General features: G+C 49.3%; 1 protein-coding gene across 3 annotated transcripts in view; it reads right to left on the bottom strand.

Moving 5' to 3' along the window:
* Positions 1-17,898, bottom strand: part of BCORL1 (BCL6 corepressor like 1) — a 58,237-nt gene that overhangs the window by 30,548 nt on the left and 9,791 nt on the right. For all 3 annotated transcript variants that reach the window (XM_055563772.1, XM_055563771.1, XM_055563773.1), the window contains 3 exons: positions 9,088-9,217; positions 4,244-4,331; positions 700-3,975 (listed from right to left, as the gene is read on the bottom strand). In XM_055563772.1, the coding sequence (XP_055419747.1) occupies positions 700-3,975; positions 4,244-4,331; positions 9,088-9,173 (3,450 nt within the window). In that variant the 5' untranslated portion in view covers positions 9,174-9,217. The remainder of the gene's footprint in view (positions 1-699; positions 3,976-4,243; positions 4,332-9,087; positions 9,218-17,898) is intronic.

The raw sequence follows: 17,898 nt of genomic DNA, 5'->3' as shown, positions 1-17,898 counted from the left end.
GAATCTCCTTGATCACTAGTGGCCTTCAGATACTTTTTGGAGGAACACCGGACTCAGGTCAAGTCCTCTTATCCCCGCTTTCTGCCTAGAACCCTGCCATTCTCCTTAACCTATTAAGAACCCAGATCCAGATGCTCTGGACATCAAATCTCTAACGGGCTGAAACCCAAAGCTACCACCCCAAGCATTAGAGGGATAGGAAACTGGTGGATGAGCCCAGAAGCTGAACTGGCTTTGGCCCCTCAAAACTCCAAGCTAATCCTAAGCAGGTTTACCCAGTGGTGCAGGAAGCAACCCTGTCAAGGGCTCCTTCCCTCCCTGGGTCCCAAATTCTCAAGGCCATCAGTTATCTTAGAAAAGGAAAAGGAAGAATGGCTATGGAGCAAAGGGCCTGTTATTAATTTCCCTCCCTGTATCGTATCATACTCTTCCGCTTTCCATCTTCATCTGGGACAATGGCTTCCTCAGCTGCAGGGATCATTTCCCACAGCCTATAAAATGCAAACTCCGCCCCCACCACACTAAAACATTCTATATGGAGAATGTGCCTTGGTTAAGGGTCATGATTCACTTTGCACAAGGCTTGCAATCACTTTGCTTCACAGATCTACTCAAGAACACTGCATGAGATTGACATCTGCAGGACAAAGCAGACCACTGGTATCTCGGCCCTGCCCTCAAACTCAGCCCAGCACTCACCTTGGGCCCATGGGAACTTCGGACCAGGACCTTGGCTTGTGGCTGCTGTTCCTCACCATCCTTCTCTTTGCCACATTTCATTTTCTTGAGTGGCGGAGATTCGGACGCACCATCACTCACCACAGAGTCTGGTTGCCACTTGTTCTTACAAGCAAAGACACCTATACTCTCCTGTTTCACTCGAGCCTGCCCTGCCTTACTCCGCACTTCCACTTGGCCCCTCGGGGTAGCTGCTGGGAGGCCATCGGCCCGGAAGCAGGTGGCTAAGTTGAAGACCACGTCACCATCCACCTTCTCCATCTTCACCCGGCCCAGGTCCACCTGGCTTCCGAGCTGTGGAAGCTCTGTGCTAGAGGCCCTGGCACTGCTGGGAACCACGTCCAGGATGAGCTCCTTGGGGCGGCTGTCATGAGGTAGCAAAGGCAGCTCGGGCATCTTGTGCAGGTTCTGGGGGGTGGCCAGGACCAGCTCGTGGGACATGTAGGTGGCCAGCACTTGGTTCTTAGGCTTTGTCTCTCCGGCCAGCTTCAGGCCACAAGCCCCCTGGGGGCCTTCCAGCTTAGGAGTGCTGTCGGGGCAGAGGTGGCTCTCTGGTTCCCCAGGCCCCTGAGTCACTCGCAGGTCCCCACTACTAGGCTGCACAGACAGTGCCAGGGTCCCTGTCTGAGGGCTGAGAGTCAGGAGGACAGGGTTCACTTGTTCCTCGTAAGGCTTGGCAGCAATGCGGCAGGTTTTGTTCTTTGTGCCCGTATCCTGCTCGGGAGCAAAGGGGCCCCCGGGCCGTGGCGGCTGCCCCTCAGGAAGCCCATGCATGGCCTCACTGGGGCCGAGGGATGGCACACCAGAAAACTCAGAAACGACGCTGGTGGGCCTGATGGGCACCCCCTGGGTGGGGGTCAGCTGCCCAGCACTGGAGATGCCAATGGAAAGCAGAGACGCCTGGTGGTACGGTGACCAGCCAACAGGCAGGACCTGGGTGCTGGTGGGTTTCCCGTTGACTGAACACCGTGGGTAAATGTTTGCCGGCCCTGTGGGCTTCCAGAGTGAGAGCTCCTTGCTTTGGCACCCTGGCAGCCCAGGGGCGATGCGGGCAGGGGTGTAACGTTTGACTGTGCTTGGCGGTCCCTCAGTCCCAGCCTGGCTGCTCTTCTTGCCACAGGGGGCACCAGTGCCCTTGGGCTCGCCCTGATCAATGATGGAGATGGGTTCCTGCTTGGGGAGATGGCGGGGATCTCGGGTGAGGCCCAGGTTGGGGTCTTTGTTCAGCAGGAGGGAGGCGGGCACCGGGTTGGCCACGCCCACATAGGTGCCCGGAATGGTGCTGATGAGTGCAGTGGAGTTCTTCACCCAGGTACTGGGGTCCCCGTTCCTCACAATCTCAGGGAAGATGACAAAGGGTGAGGAAGTGGAGCCCAGGCATGAGGTGACACTGCTGCCAGCAGCTTGGGTCGTGCGCTGGGACCTAGACAGGACGGTGGAGAGCAGGGCCTTGCTGCTGGTGTGCACGGGGGTCAACACAGGCATGGGCGGCGTCTTGCGCTGGTTCGGCAATGGGAGCTTCTGTCGGTTGGACTTGGAGGAGAGGTCGAGGGGCATCTCGCTGCACTCAGGTGGAGAGGCCATCTCTCGCTCCAGCTGTGGAGGTGACTTGAGGGGAGAGAAGGTGACGGAAGTCCCTTCTGTTTGCTGCTCCACGCTGCCTGGCATCTTGGTGGGATGCGGTGGGGCTGAGCTCCCGCTGGGGGCTGGCAGCAGAGGCTGCGGTGGTGGAAGCACCTTGGCAGAAGCAGTAGACAGGGATGTGTCTGCCAAAGGCCCGGGGACCCCATCGGGGGCAGGCTGGGTGCTGGTGCTGCCTGATGGGGACGCACAGGGGAGCCTGTTCACCTCCAGAGACACCAGCTTGGACTCTGATGTCAGGGGCCGGGCCACAGAGAATGCATACGGGTAAGACCGCAGCTCTGGGGAGGCCAGCACCCCGGGAAGACACCTGTCCTGCAGGTAGGATGGCAGGACGGGGAGCGTGAGCGTGGAGGAGACTCCCAGGGTGGTTGGCAGTGTAGCCACGCTGAGTGGCTGCCCACAGCTTGGAGGCGGGATGTATACCAGCGGCTGGCTTGGGGTCAGCACTGTCCCCGGCTGAAAGGACAGGGGGACTTTTTGCATAGCTGGTGCCTGAGCTGCAGGGAAACACACTCGACTCAAACTGAAGGAGGCTGGGATGGGGGCCGAGGTGGGAATGGCAGTAGGTGTGGCAGGCGGCATGGGCGTGGGGGCTGGAGTGAAGATCGGGGCAGGGGTGGGTGCGGGCACTGGCGTGGGAGCAAAGGCAGGGATGAGGGTGGGGGTAGAAGGTGGGCCGGAGGACGGGGTCGGGGTAGGCATCGGCACCGCTGGAGGGGCAGGAGCTGCCGGAGGGGTGGACGCTGGCATGGGGGCCAGAACTGGAGTGGGGACAGGTGCAAGGACAAGGGTTGGAGCCGAAGGGGGCACAGGAGCTTGGATCAGAGCCAAGGGAGGAGCCGAAACTGGGACTGAGAGGGGGGTTGGGGCTGGAGCCGACATGGGGACGGGGCCCGATGGGGGGGCAGAAGCGGGCACAGGCACCAGGACCGAGGCTGAGACCGAAAGGGGGTTCGAGTCAGAAATAAGCGTGGGCACTGAGGGTGGTGCTGGGGCCAGAGCCGGGACTGGCGCTAAGGGAGGGGAAGGAGCTGGGACCGAAGCGGCAACCTGGACGGGAACGAGCCCGGAGTGGGGGACCGGGGCGGGGACCGAGAGGGGCACCTGGAATGGGTCTGGAACAGATGGGGGGACGGAGGCCGAGCTGGGCGCCGGCGGGCAGATGGGGGCTGGCAATGGACTGAAGTTAGTGGTCACCAGAGGCAGGGTGCCCTCCACGGGGACGCCAGTTCCCAGAGTTGCCAGAATGAAAGTATTCTTCTCCCCGACGCCATGCCGCGAGTCCAGAGCCTTGGCCCCAGCTGGCGAGCAGTCCACCTGTTTGCTCATTTGGCTGCTAAGGGGAGTCCAGGAGCAGTCAGCAGTGTCGTTGCCAGCCTCGGGGCCGTCAGGAGCAGAAAGCTTGAGCCCGTCTCCTGGGCTGCTCAGGGACACCAAGGGGCCCCCTGCTTCAGCCACACTCCCAGTATAGTCCACCTGGGGCTGGGCATCGTCAGGCCTGTCTTCTGACTTGGGCCCGAGTTTTTCTGTTGCACTGCCATCTGGGTCTGCCCCCCGGGCATTACTGCCACTTCCAACTGTCGTGAGCTCCACCTGCAATGACAGAGTAGAAAGCCTGTCTTAACTAGCTCTCTGTAGGTCGTGAAAGGCTCCTGAGGCCTGGAAGGGGCGACTGCTGGTCCTCTTCGCAACTTGGCAGAAGCAAAGCACAGCGGGCTGATTTTTGTCTCACATGCACCAACTCCTGGGAAGCACCCTGGTCCTGCCTGGCCCCGTTCAGGGAAGGCAGGCTGGCCACCATGCCTGGGTGGTTCAGCTCCACCCTTCAGCAGGTGGCATGTGGCTCTGCATGGCCCCTTACCTTGGAAAAACTGCTGACACAAAACTCCTGAGATCCAAAGCGCTGGCAGTCACCTGTCGTGGACTCCTCATCAGAAAGAGGTGCTCTTCTAGCATGGGAGACACAAGCAGAAAAAGGACATGAGGCCAAGCCTTCAGGCCACAACCACCTTCCCCAGAACACCCCCTGCCTGCCTGGGTTCACAGAAATCCTTCTTGTCTCACTTCCCTTATTGGCTTTGGGGAGACCACAATAAACTTGGGGGAGGGGGTCCACGCTGCAAACCAGAGCCTCCATGCCCAACTTTTCAAGTTCCTACAAAGGAAAAGTCCCGATCTGACCAGACTCCCCTCTCTGGGCTGTGTCCAGTTTTCTAGGGCTCTCACCAGTGGTGTGGAGGACCCCAGCACCTCTGCCTTGTTCCTAGAGCTTATCCATCAAGGTGACTGTGCAGAAAGTACTGAGCAGTGCCAAGAGGGGAGAGATGTAACTCACAGGAAATCTCAAAAGGCATGCAAACCACTTTTCTCATAAATGCAGTCTTATTTAAGTCTGTAAGGAAAGCTGGCTGCAGGCTTCATAAGGGTAACCCTTTCCTAAAACAAATAAGCACCTCCATTGTGTTTCATGTTCTAAATCCAACTCTCACCTGTCCACCTGACAGGCTTGCCTACAGCAGATGCATGTTTATTAGCACACATAATGACACTGATTTGAGGCAGGTCACTGGGTGTCAAGGGGCATCTCAAGGGCATGACTTCTTTCCCTCTAGGATACCGGTGAGCTCAGGCCAGCACCCTCCTTCCTACCTTTCTGCTCTTCCTTGCATCCCATTCCCCATCAGCTTCCCCCTCTCCCTTTGGCCTCCCAGCATCACTGCATTTTCTCTCATCCCAAAGGGAAGGAAGCCTTCAAGACAACAGACCCCAAATTCAAGCTGGTATATTGCAGAGGGAAATGCTCAAGGCCAAAGCAAAGGAGGTTCCCAAAGGCCAGGTTCCCAAAAGAGGAAAACTCCACTGTACTCTCACCTTCTAAAAAGTCTTCTGTAAAATTTGGGTAAGAATCTTAGAAAATGGGATTTGTTATTATTCGGTTGCTCAGACATGTCTGACTCTGCAACCCCATGGACTGCAGCATGCCAGGCTTCCCTGTCCTTCACCATCTCCTGGAGTTTGCTCAAAGTCATGCCCATTGAGTCAGTGATGCCATCCAACCATTTCACAGAAAATGGTATATCCTGACCCCCTCCCTGAAAAAAGGTCAGCCTAGGAGGGTGACGTTGGAGAGAGGATAAAGCCCACGGGAAACTTGGTGTCTGAAGTACAGAATGTGCCTCTGTTGCCCTAGGGAAGACACTGGTGGGGCAGGGGTGGGTGGAGTGGGTGAGTCGAAGGCTGAGGTGCAACAACAGAGCTCTAGCACAAGCACTACGATACGGTTCCCAGGGTGCAAACACAGGAATGCTCTGTGCATCTCCAGGGAGCCAGACTGCCTTGGGGTTTGCCATCCTCCTATTTCAGAGCCTCTTCCTGAGCTCTGCCACAGCCAGGGAAGAAGCCAGTGCCTGCCTCACCAGCCACCCTAACCAAAGGGCAGTCAGGGTGTCCCCAACCCAAGCCCCGTAAGAACTAACTCCTTCCCTTGCACTGGAACAGGGAACCACTGACACACCCCCAAACTGTACCTGGGGCAAGAGGGGCAAAAAAGGCAAGGGGGTCACCACAGGCCTCTCCTTATCTTTTCAGGGCTGCAGAAGGGACTAACTGAGGGGAAAGGCTTGTTCCCTTTAAAAGGCAGCTAGGCTGGCAGAAGTGGGAGGGTTTCACTGCTGGCAATGGACTGCTGGTGACAAATAGCAGGGATCAAAAGGAGAGACAGGGCTGGAGACACAGTCGGGGGTCTCAAGGAAGGCGAGGAAGGCGGAGCCTGAGGGAAAGGGAAAACATGCTTGGACATCAACCCCTGAGAGCCCAGGAAAGCAAGCCCAATCCCCAGCTTCAGGCCAGGGGTGAAGCAGGGTTCCAGGGCTGGTTCTGCGGGGACAATGGTGGTAAGGGAAAAGGAGAGGCAGGGACCCCCACTTGGACAACCCCTCATAAGGTATCACAGAGAGGACACACTGCTTCCATATCCCCCCTGCTGATGATACAGAGGGGAGCTAAGCTGCATACTCGGTCCTGCTTGCTCGGCTTTCATCCTATATAAAGTCACCCTGAAAGTAGAAACTCTGCCTTCAAGGATAGCCACCAGAGAAGTGTGGAGCCACTGGCCCAGAGACTCTCGAGGTGGCCGCAGTAACAGCGATCCTGACTACTCCAGCCATACCTACACCTGAGCTCTGGGAAAATGTCCTGAGGCCACGTTTCAAGCCTTCTGAGGAGAGGAGTGTGTAAAGCCAAGCAAATGTTAAACTGCTCCATTGACAGAAGAATGTGGGACATGGGAGGGGGTGCAGGGGAAGAGCCAGGTCAACCGAGCAAGATTAGGAGGGTGCAGGTAGCGGGGAGAAGAGAACAGGAGTCAAAGCAGGCTTCAATCAGGACTGAAAATTGATCCCACCGTTTCTTCCCAACAGAGACGACCCTAGGCTGTTATGCTCAAGGCTTTGTTGAACTTAAACCAGAACCTGTCATAACCTTTCAGGGCTGTCTGCCTAATTATTAAGGGCTAGCACCAGTGTCAAACCAGACCTTTTTCAGTTCCTGTTGGGCCTTAACTACATGGCACATATCTCACTCCTTGGATCCCAGCTCCTGCAGACTTTCCCTGCCTCAAATCCCATCACACCCCAAGACTGCCTTTATTCCAAAGTTCCCCACAAACACACGGTGTGACAAACAACAGCCCTCACCTGAAACTCCTACTCATCCCTCAAGCCCTGGCTCAAATGTCACTGCCTCTGGGAAGCCTTCCCTTCTTTCCCCAGGAAGTTTTTGATTCTTGCCTCTAGACTCCCACTGTATATGCCACTCGACAGCACTTACCACCAATGTCCCATGACAAATGGTTTGCTCTGACTGAGTTTAACAAATGTTTGGTGAATGAAGTCATGAATGTGTACAAGAAAGGAAGCAAGCAAGCAAGCAAACAGAGGGATTTAGCTGGAGGCTGGTCTAGAGTTAGTCACCTAAGGCCAGCAGAAAGCCCTGTCCCCTGATTCTACAGTCCCCAACTTTATCTGAGGAGCTGGGTGGGCTTCTCAAACCTAACTTTAAGAATTAACCCCCAGATGTAGCTTTATATTCCAAATAGCTAAGTTCTACAGGTAGTAAAGGGCTGATGAGGAAGATGGTTTTAAATAAGGTGAGATCACCTTTTGGAAATTAGCTGTAGCATGGCCTAGGCTGGAGCAGGAAGGCAACAATAATGGGTAGACAAGGTCAAAAGTTACAACACTTAAAAGGTCATCTTAACCACGTGGAATATTTGGTAATTGAACATCCCAAGAAAGGTCCATAAGAAGTGAAAATCAAGTTTGGTTCCAACTCATGGTCCTTTTTCAGTGGGGATTTAGAATGGACAGTAAACCCAAGTAACTTGTCCATTGATTTTTTGAAGGCTCTAGTCCAGATCTCTACATCAAAGTCTCATCTGCTTATAACTAGTTGCCAATGAACACTCATACAAATCAATACCACCACTCTGCCTTCCCCACATCATCTCTTAGTTATTATCTAAGGACACACCTCATATGCAAAGGAAAATATCTTTCTTGCACAGATCCTAGAAGAATTTTGTCTTATTTTCCTTGAACTTGACTTTTATATTCTAAAATTAAATTCCTTTTAAGTCCATCTCTAACTCATTCTTCTGTGTAGAGAGCATTAAACCATCAAACACTAATGGCTTCAAAAAAAAATAAAAAGGTCTATTCTAACCTGAACCTCAGACAAGTACACACTTCTTCAGTTAAGAGCAGAAGAAGGAAGATAGCCATCCCTTTTCCTTTCAAAATTACCCACACCCCCTCCATGCACACATCCATGCACACACCTCCAAGATTTCCCCAAGGAAATGCCAGATCTTGAATCCAATGAAAAGTCATATTGTTCTGTGTTCTAGGTGATTGATTTGACATATTTGGATTTCAGCAGTCAATATATTGAAACCAGCTAGCATGGGAGAGCCATACCTTCTCTAAAAATGGGAGAGACATTGCAACCAACACACAGCTCTTTGGCTAAGAGTTAGGAAAAGTCAAATGTAGAATCTGAAGGCCATTTTGAGTGCTCTTCATATGGGGTATGATCAGAAATGGCACAGCTTGGTCAACCCAGTATTTGGTGAACAGAAAACTGAAAATGCACATGGATCCAGCAGGCATCACCAACTTTCAGTTTCCTATGAAAACTACGTTAAGCAGTCTGATCATCCTTTGATATTTTATAAGTATCTCACTGCAAATCATCACTAGCCTCGTGAGGCCAGAAAGTGCTGATCGCCAGAATACCCACTAACCATTCCCAGTATAAAGCTGAATAATAAAACCATCTTTATTCCAGGCTTAGATCAAGGACCAAAAATATCTTACACGTATCCTTGAGCACAGAACATGGATGCAGCAAACAAAAACTGCAATTGCCTGAGCATCCCTGTATTCCACAGTCTGACAGTTCTTACTGAGTAGACAAATACTAGTTGGCACAAGGTCATCTCTTGGCTTCCTCACTTCCACCTGAACAGGGACGGCATGGCAGAACAGGCCACTCTCACCGCCCAGCCCCAGCCCACCTCAGGAAAATCAGAAACAACCAACAGTCTCCTTCCCAGGGTTCTTCCTCTGGCCCTCTCACAGCTACCCTGCTGGGGAGCAGGGGCAGCTCACTGGAAGCTGGCCACAGCCACCTTCCCAGCCTCCTCACCTCTCCTCGTTGATGCCACACATGCGAATCCGGTCAGAACTGGTCCAGTTGTGCACGCCGCTGTAGAGCGGTGCTGTAGAGATCATGACAGCCACTCACCACCAGCTAGGACCTGCTGTGGCCACTCCCCCTGGGGAAAAAGAACTCCCAAAAATCAAAACTTGTAACACAGACGGTGCTTTAACCACCTTTTAGGTGGAAACACTGAAACAAATAAAGGTAATTAGAGTGCCAAAACATTAAGGCCATCTCTCTCACAAGCCTGACTGCTGTGGAAAATTAAGGTCCAAATGGGGACGAGGGAGCACCAGCTTTCCAGGATTCCATAGGTTTCAGGATGGAGATGAGGATGCTGTTAATCACCTAGAGTGATTTTTAAATTATCTGAAAGACAGATATGCATGAGTATTCGAGGAAATTCAATCTATTTCAGACAAGTGAGATGACAGTATATTTTTCTACACACATTTAGCCTAACCAACTACAATTAGAGGGTCATTCCCATATACGAACAGTGCATTGAAAGACTACTGGGGAATCTTTTTCTCGTCAACTCTCTAATCCATGAGTACTGAAGTATTTGAGTGACATTGCCAATTTAAGCTCTCCAGAGGAAGCACATGCTTGCTTTATAAGCCCTTCCAAACTATTCTAATTTCAAGTTAGGAGTCATATAGATATAATGCATATACCTAAGCTGGTTTAAAGCGCCCTTCAAATCAGATAACATACTCCTTGTGCTCTGACCACAAACAAGCAGATGGAAGACAATGCTCCATTAAGACTTGCACATGTCTGTCCTTGTCCCTCCTATCAGTCTGTCATCCCTATGACCTGCCACCCCCTTCACCAGCCAGTGTTGGGCTCTCACTACTGATGACCAATGCAAAGCCAATTCACCTTCCAGAGAAATCGAGGCATCAAGAGAAAGATGTTTATCCAATGAGCTTGTCTTGAGACCCTCAAATTCGAGTTAACTTATTAGCTAAAAGCCTTATTCATCAAAGCTCAACTGAACAAAACCCTATGGTGATCAGAATTTTATGCTGTTCTCCACTGTGCAAAGAAGTAAATCATAGTAAAATACAGCTACCTCGGGGATTTGTTTCATTTATCCTTTATATGGGCTTCCCTAGTGGCTCAAATGGTAAAGAACCTGCCTGCAATGCAGGAGATTCAGGTTTGAACCCTGGGTCAGGAAGGAATGGCTACCCACTCCAGTATTCTTGCCTGGAGAATTCCATGGACAGAGGAGCCTGGTAGGCTACAGTCCATGGGATCACAGAGTCAGACATGAGTGAGCAACTAACACAGAAATAACACATCCTTTATACAACTTTTGGAGATTGTCCATATTCAACACAATATCACTTATTTATTCAAAAAAATATTTTTCAAGCACCTACTATGTGCTGCCACTGTCCAAGGTACCAAGGATTCAACAATTAACAAAAAAGACAAGAAATCCCCGTGTTCATGGAGTTTATATTCTAGTGGGATGAGATAGCCAATAAACATGTTAAATGACTGTGTTACAGGATGTTAGAAGGTGATATAACAGGCTAAGGGGCAAGGCAATAGTGGGGGGCAAGGAGCAGAATGGGCTACAATTTATAAGTGGGTGATCAGAGTAGGCCTTGCTGAGGAGACATTTATACATCCTGAAGGAAGCAAAGATACGAGCCATGTGAACATCTGGGGAAGTGCATTCCACAGAGGAAACCACCTTGCACAGGTCCTTAAGGCAGGGGGTGCCTGCTAAGATCAGAAAAGAGCCCAGAGGCTGCAGAGCTGATGCAGAGGGAGCAGACAAGGGAAAGAGTCAGTGAGAGGAGAGCAGGGCCGCATCCTCTCCTTGGACTTCCCCCTCCTCCTATCCCTGTCGCATAGGATAGCATAGGACACTCCTGCTTCGCCTCTTCCTTTATACTTGCCCCTTGCCTGGCTTTACAGACCCTGCACCTGTGGGCTTCTCTCCTGCCACTCCAGAAACCTGGCCCTCATATTACTAAGTCTCTCCTCACCTCTGCCATGTTCTCCCATCCCTTCCCCTTCCCTCCCTCTCTTCCTACCCGCCTCCTCTCTCTCCCTTCCCCCTCCTCTCTCAATCCCACTCTCCCATTTCTCTCTATTCCTCCTCATCATTCCCCTTCCCCCACTATTCTCCCCGCTGTCTCTCTCTCTTCCCCTCTCCTCTGCTTCTCTTCTCCTCCTCTCTCCTTCAGTGTTCTTCCCTTCCCCCGCATGTCCTGCCCCAGTCCTTTCCCTCCTTTATCTCACCTTCCTTATTTCCCCTTTCTCCCTCCCCATTGCCTCTCCTCCCCTCTATTCTTAGACCTCCAGCCTCAGCCTTTAGTCTCCCTCTCTGTCCTCCTGTCTTCCCTGCCTCTCCAGCTCAAGTCTGGCTCTCACTGGCTCTCCCCAACCTCCCCTTGCCCTGCCTCCTTGTGTGTATGTGTGTGTATGTGTGTGTGTGTTTGTGTGTGTGTGTGCGCGCGCGCATGCGTGCACGCGCATGCACACGCACCCCACCAATCCTTCTCTCTTAGCTCAAGACCTCCCAGTTTCCGCTCACCCCTTGGGCATTGATGACTCCCAAATCTGTATCTCTAGCCCTGACCTCTCTCCTTAGACCCAGACCAGAATTTCCAGCTGCCAGCCACTTGCTGTTAATTAGATGTCCACCAAGCCCCTCAAACTCAGTGTGTCTCAAACCGAACTCATTATCTGTTACCAAGAACCTGCTCCCCACCCCCCATGCCCAGCATGTTTCCTATCTTAGTTAAGAGCACCACTATCCCCCAGCCTGGAAATTTCAGCATTCAACTCCTCTCCCACACTACCCACATCCAATCAGGAGTCAAGCCTTAATAACACCATCTCTGTCCTCTCCTTCTGGCCCTCTCGCCCCTGACCTGATGTGGTCCCTCATCATCCCTCACCCAGAATATTACAATAGCCTCTTAACTGGTCCCTCTGCCTCTAATATCTTGATTCTACAATCAATTCATCTTCTAAAGCACCAGTTCGATCACATCGCCCCCTCTGTCTGCCCGAGCTTTCAACAGCTTTCCTCTGTCTTCAGAGTCGAGACTACATTTCTTAGCACAGCCTTCAGGGCCTTCCATGACCTGGCCTTTAGCCTCCTGTCTGGCCACATCCTGCACCTTCACCACTCGATTCCTGACCCTTCCCTGAACAGACCATCCAGTTCCAGGCTGGTTCCTCACCTTGAAACGGCCTCTCCTGTGTCCCCTCTTCCCCTCTGTCCCCCATCAAAGCCTAGCTTGAATGTCACCATGTCATCTCCCCAGCCCCCGTCCTTGGTCAGTTAACTCCTCCCCGTCTGGTCCTCCCTAAACATTTCATTCCCATACCTACCACAGCACAGATTCTTAGTCCCTCTGCTGTGTGATTAACTGGGCATATGGCACAGATGTCTTTCCCTCACTCCCAAACAATCAGCTACTTAAGGTAAGAAATACCTTCTTTTCTGTCTCTGGTTCTTCTGCAATGTCTTATACATAGTAAGTACTTAGTAAATTCATGTTATGCAGAACTGAATCTTGGGTGAGAATTGAGGTGGTGACCCTGAGAAATTATAAAAGGCAAAAGAACCCCCCCCAAAAAAAGTACTCACCATGCTTACTATTTTTTAGAAACTGTACTTTAACAAAAGAGCTCTGCCTTATCGACAGCACACCCTTCCAAGCTGCCTGATTCTAGCCCGGTTCATTGCCTCTGAGCGCTTTTGCACCTCTGTAAATTGCAGGTAACTGATGGATATGCAAACTCTGTCTTGTCCCATGCAGTTTGGATTGACTTCCCTCCCCACTGTGGAAAAACCAGTTTTGCCTCCATTTGCAATTCAATTCCTTTACTCCATATAAATTTGTGTTTTTGGGACTTTTTCTTTGAACCAACTATAAACATCTGTCTGGTTCCCTTGTTAACTAATGAGTAAAATAAAATCTTTAACATGTGCTCATTCTTAAATCTGTAAGAGACTCATGATTTTACCTTTCCGTGAAAATTATCTTTAACATTTCTAAAACAGTTACATGGATTCACACATAACTTCAGAGAGATTTCAGCAAGGGGTAAGATACCTCAGTTCACTAGGATCCCATTCCCTAAACAACCTGGTTAATCAAGTTTTGACTGTTTCTTAGAGTATCTTGGAATATCCTACTTTAAGGAATAACAGCTTAGTCTGTTGGCTGATCATCTTTTTTCATCTTTTCTTTCTGTGAGGCATTAGAAGACTCAGGCAATGTAACGGGCCATTTTGTCATAGGACAAATTTTTAACATGAATTTTAACGCACGTTTTAGTGGCTACCTGAATATTGTAGGCAGCGGATATGTCAGTCACCATGGCTTTTTCACTCTTAGGTTAATTTTTCTTCTGTTTAGAGGGGATTAGTAGTTTGTAGGATTTGGGACAGAAATCAAAGGAGAGAATCCTAGCATTTGGAAACAGAACAAGGTATAGAATATCATTACCTAGATAAGGGAGTTTTTAGATGGCCCCAAGTCCCCAAATAACAACAAGAAAACCAAGTAAAAACCAAAATAATTAGCATAAAATATATATTTTATGACTACCTAGAGGGCAAACCTGATCCTAAAGACCTCTACTTGCACAAGATCCTGAAGATAAGAGCATCAGCTTAAATTTCGGCCTCCCACTCCTCTATTATGATTTTGTCAGAGCAGTGCCCCTTCCTGTGTGAAGTCCTGTGCTGCTAATTAATAGTAGCCTTTGCAGGGGTGGAGAGGGAAGGGGAAGGGTGGAAAGCGCAGTCAAGAGAACATCAAGCTAAACGGTCTACACAAGAAGGCAAGAGAGTAAGCAAAGGTAACTTCTAAAGAGGTACCAATGGCGTCAATGCCCACACAGGACAGGAGGAGTCAAGATGGACCACGCACACCAATATTTTTCAAGTCAGAATCACCAAGGTGCTGGTTCAAAAGATAGATTCATAGGTCCCAGCCCTGGAGATTCTGATCCAGGAGGCTGAGGGTTCTGTACTAAGTTCAATCAAGTTAATAACCATTCAGTGGTACACAACTTCCCAGGAGAGGTGAGCACAAAGGGAAAATCTTACAGACATGTCATCCTTGGCAGGCCCCACTGGTGTACACACTTGGGGCCCAGCTTTCTTTCACTCATAGTGCCTGCACTCATATGTGGTGTACAATTCTCCATCGTCTCTCACTCCCTCTCTGATGGCAACCATCACATCAAAGGTGAAAGGCGAAGTTCCTGAAAGGAACTTGGAAGAAACCTGGTAATCTCAAGTGACCCAGGAAGCACAGGCACAAGGATACGAAATACCTCAAAGGATTTTCCCAGATGTCACAACCATGTAATTGTTAAGAAATGAACAGCTGCAGGGCCGCAGAATCAAATGCAGCAGGACCACGGCAAGCCGTCCCCACTTTGGGGAGGGGGGACTCAAAAGGCACATCTAACTTGTGGTGAGAACAAAGAACACATGTTCCACCAACCTGAAGTGCTAAGCGGTGCTGAAAAAATAAAGAAAAACATCTAGATTTAGCAGGCACATGTACATATAAGTAGAAGGACTGACCAAAATCCAAGGGACTGAATCCAACAAGCGGGCAGCAGAAAGCAGGTAGCCAGTCAGGATCACCACACTATGAAACAGGGGAAATCAAAGAGAAAATGGATAATGGGAGAGCAATGACCTTAACATGGTGAGAATAGCAGCTAAGCTTAGGGCGAGCAGGGAGTAGAAGAAAAACCGTAATGAAGTAGAACGCTTTCCCCAAAAAAAAATCCAAAAGGAAGAAAGAAAAACAAAACCCTCGAAGACAAGTGCAGGTATAAATGGCATAAAAGAGAAGCCCATAGAAAATAACAACCAAAAAGGAAAAAAATGAAATAGGGGAACCTGAAATATTTCACCATCGTGGGCCAAACTGAAACACTGTGGGGAAGCACTGAAGACAGACACATTAGAAAAGTTTAGAGAGAATATCTTCTCAAAAGGGGAAGAACATCAAATTGTAGCCCAAATTAGGGCTGGGGGAGTTGGTAATAGGGGACAGTCAGCACTAAAATCTCCAAGAGCCTACAGACTGGGTAGACTTTTTTGGTTCGGTTTTGAAAGGAAGATGCCAAAACAAGGAGATTTCACAACTACAAGCCAAAGCATGGTCACCCTGCATAGGAGGAAGAGGAGGACATGACAGGAGGTAACAGAGCATCTGTCTGACATTGTTTTAAATGAAAGTAGACATTGTTAAAAACTTTTAGTTTCCACCCTTGAAAATGACCAGACAGGGTGTTTGTGAGGCTAGTGGACAAGTTCCCCAGAATCATGTGGCTCCTTCTGTGGTCAAAGACACCTTACATGAAGAACAACTGCTGCTGGCAATGCATGTGACACATCCAGGGCCCTTACACATAGCATGAAACCTGCCCACTTACTCCTGCTTGGACTCTACCATCAAGACAGTAAATCAGAAACTCAAGATTAAGAAGGCCTCAGTTAAACTAAATCTGGTAGTACTCCCCCAGGACTCTTGGTTCGCACTGCCTTGTGACCTGGAAGCAATTACAACCTTAAAAAAAATGAAAGCGCTGGAAAATATTCATCTTTAAGCCTGGCCCTGAATCTGTCCTCAAGAGGATAGGCGTGGTCAGCAGACAGTTAAAGAAGGAGGGCTGGGTCAGTGATGACTAATAAGTAAAGAAAATCAACTTTGGGACCTACTGCTCCAATAGAAATTCAGAACTCTGGGGAAAGTGCCCGTAGACAGAGAGAGAGGTATTCACATTCTGATTTCACTGAAGCAAAGGCATGGCCACCCCACTCCGCACTTTGGGAAAAGCGACATCTAAGATACCCGCCCCCACCCCCACCCCAAGGAGACCCAAGAGCTCACTGGCATTGAGATCCCAGGGAACATGAAAAGGCCATGACTTCCACCTAGTCACTGGGGTGCCTTTAGAGAGATGTCAAAATGTCTCAAAATCATTGCTTTCAATAGGAAAGTTTACACACACCCAACAAGGATAACTTCACCTGGCTTTAGATATGGAACCCCTACCATGGGTCTTACCCTCCTTGGCCCTCTGCCTTCTTTCATGTGTAGGACTAACATTCCCATTTCCCTCACTTAATATCTGAAACCTCACCCCCAATGAGGAAGTTCTTCCAACTTACATTCTTCTAATTTAATGATTCTCCATATAAGGATATTCTAATATTCTCCTCCAGCTTTTCCCTCAAAATCTATATCCCCTCATCTTCCCCTACCATTAACCAAATACACTCCTTGGAACTCAAAGGGTCCCATAAACACGCCCCAATCACTTTGCTTCCCTTCATGCAAAACAGGTTCCTCTACCACCATATACCACCACACACAAACATACACACAGATGAAATCAACTGAAAATAATCTGCTGGGCAACTGGAATGAGAAAGGGGTCCTTTGCCCTATTCATCCCCATCTTGTATTCTCGCATTTTCTAGTTACACCGAGGTTTTTGGTTTTTTCTATCCAAAAAGTTCCACCAGTTCTAATCCAAGGCATCAGTCCTATAAGGGACATGGCATTCTGTTCTCAGATACATTCATTCCTGTGTTTACCAAGAAAGCTGAGGCGTTGCCTGCAGACAGCTCTAGCAGAGACACCTTCATAGACTCCTTTAGGTACCTCTATGTTTGAAAACTTCACCTTATAAACATTTATGAGACTTGGATACAAAGGAATGTTAACTATCTGCTAAAGGCATAAGAGCTTACTCACTCAAATGAATGTCATTACTTCCAAAGTAGTCACCTTGGGAAGCTAGACATTGATCCCAAAGGAGTGACCAGGGCTTGAGGTCTGGATCTTGATCTCCTTTGACATTCACAGCCGGTTGAATCCAGGGATGCGAAACTTGTGTGGCTGTGGAAATGTCTTTCTACTCTGCCATTTTGCATCAGCGACTTGAGAATTGCAGGATCTGATATCCATTTTGACATCCGAGGAGGTTCCTGGAACCACTCACCTGCAGATACCAAGGGACGACTATACTCTACTACCCAAAGCCTCAACTGTGGGGGAACAAACTTGGAGGGCATTTTCAGCGCCTACTTCTTAACCATCTGAGACATCTTACTCTTGTCCAGTTACAATGTCATCTGCAAAAGTTGAGAATAACACAAAAGCACTTGAATGGACCAAAGGTAATCAATTCCAGCAGTGAAGTAGGCAAAAGTAAAATATTTTAATCTCTCACGTATATTTTCATATCACCAGATCATTTTAGTGTTCCACCCACTGCCAAGACATTTTTTCCCTATTATTCAAATAGTACTCACTTTTATTTCTTACTGTAAGGACATTATTTTACTCCATTTAAAGAAAATTCCTCACCTCATCATAGCTTTAAACTGGACCTAGGCTCTAGGAACAAGATTTTATACAACTTCTCGATGTCACAGATATCCAAAAAACCTAAATATCAGGAAATTAATCAATCCTTTTCCAAATGCAAACCACCTTAAATGTCACCCTAAGTAACTAGGGTCATCCTTTAAGCACCTCTCGTTTCTACTAGATCAAAAAAAATAAGAGCTGGCTTTCCTCAATTTGGTCTTCAGCAGGACCATGTGAATATTGCAGGTGTTTTTCACACTCCAAAGTTGAGTCAATGTAACCTGAGACTTCGATCCCTTTTGTGATGCTTTTGGGTCCTCCCTGCAATAAACTGTGACAGCGGCTCTCAGGCTCCTCATTTCAGTACACAGCATTCAAGATACGGGATTTTCACTTCAAGGGTTCC

The sequence above is a fragment of the Bubalus kerabau genome, chromosome X (assembly GCF_029407905.1).
Source record: "Bubalus kerabau isolate K-KA32 ecotype Philippines breed swamp buffalo chromosome X, PCC_UOA_SB_1v2, whole genome shotgun sequence".
NCBI classification, from domain to species: Eukaryota; Metazoa; Chordata; class Mammalia; order Artiodactyla; family Bovidae; genus Bubalus; species Bubalus kerabau.
This window is presented reverse-complemented; position numbering and strand designations above follow the sequence as displayed.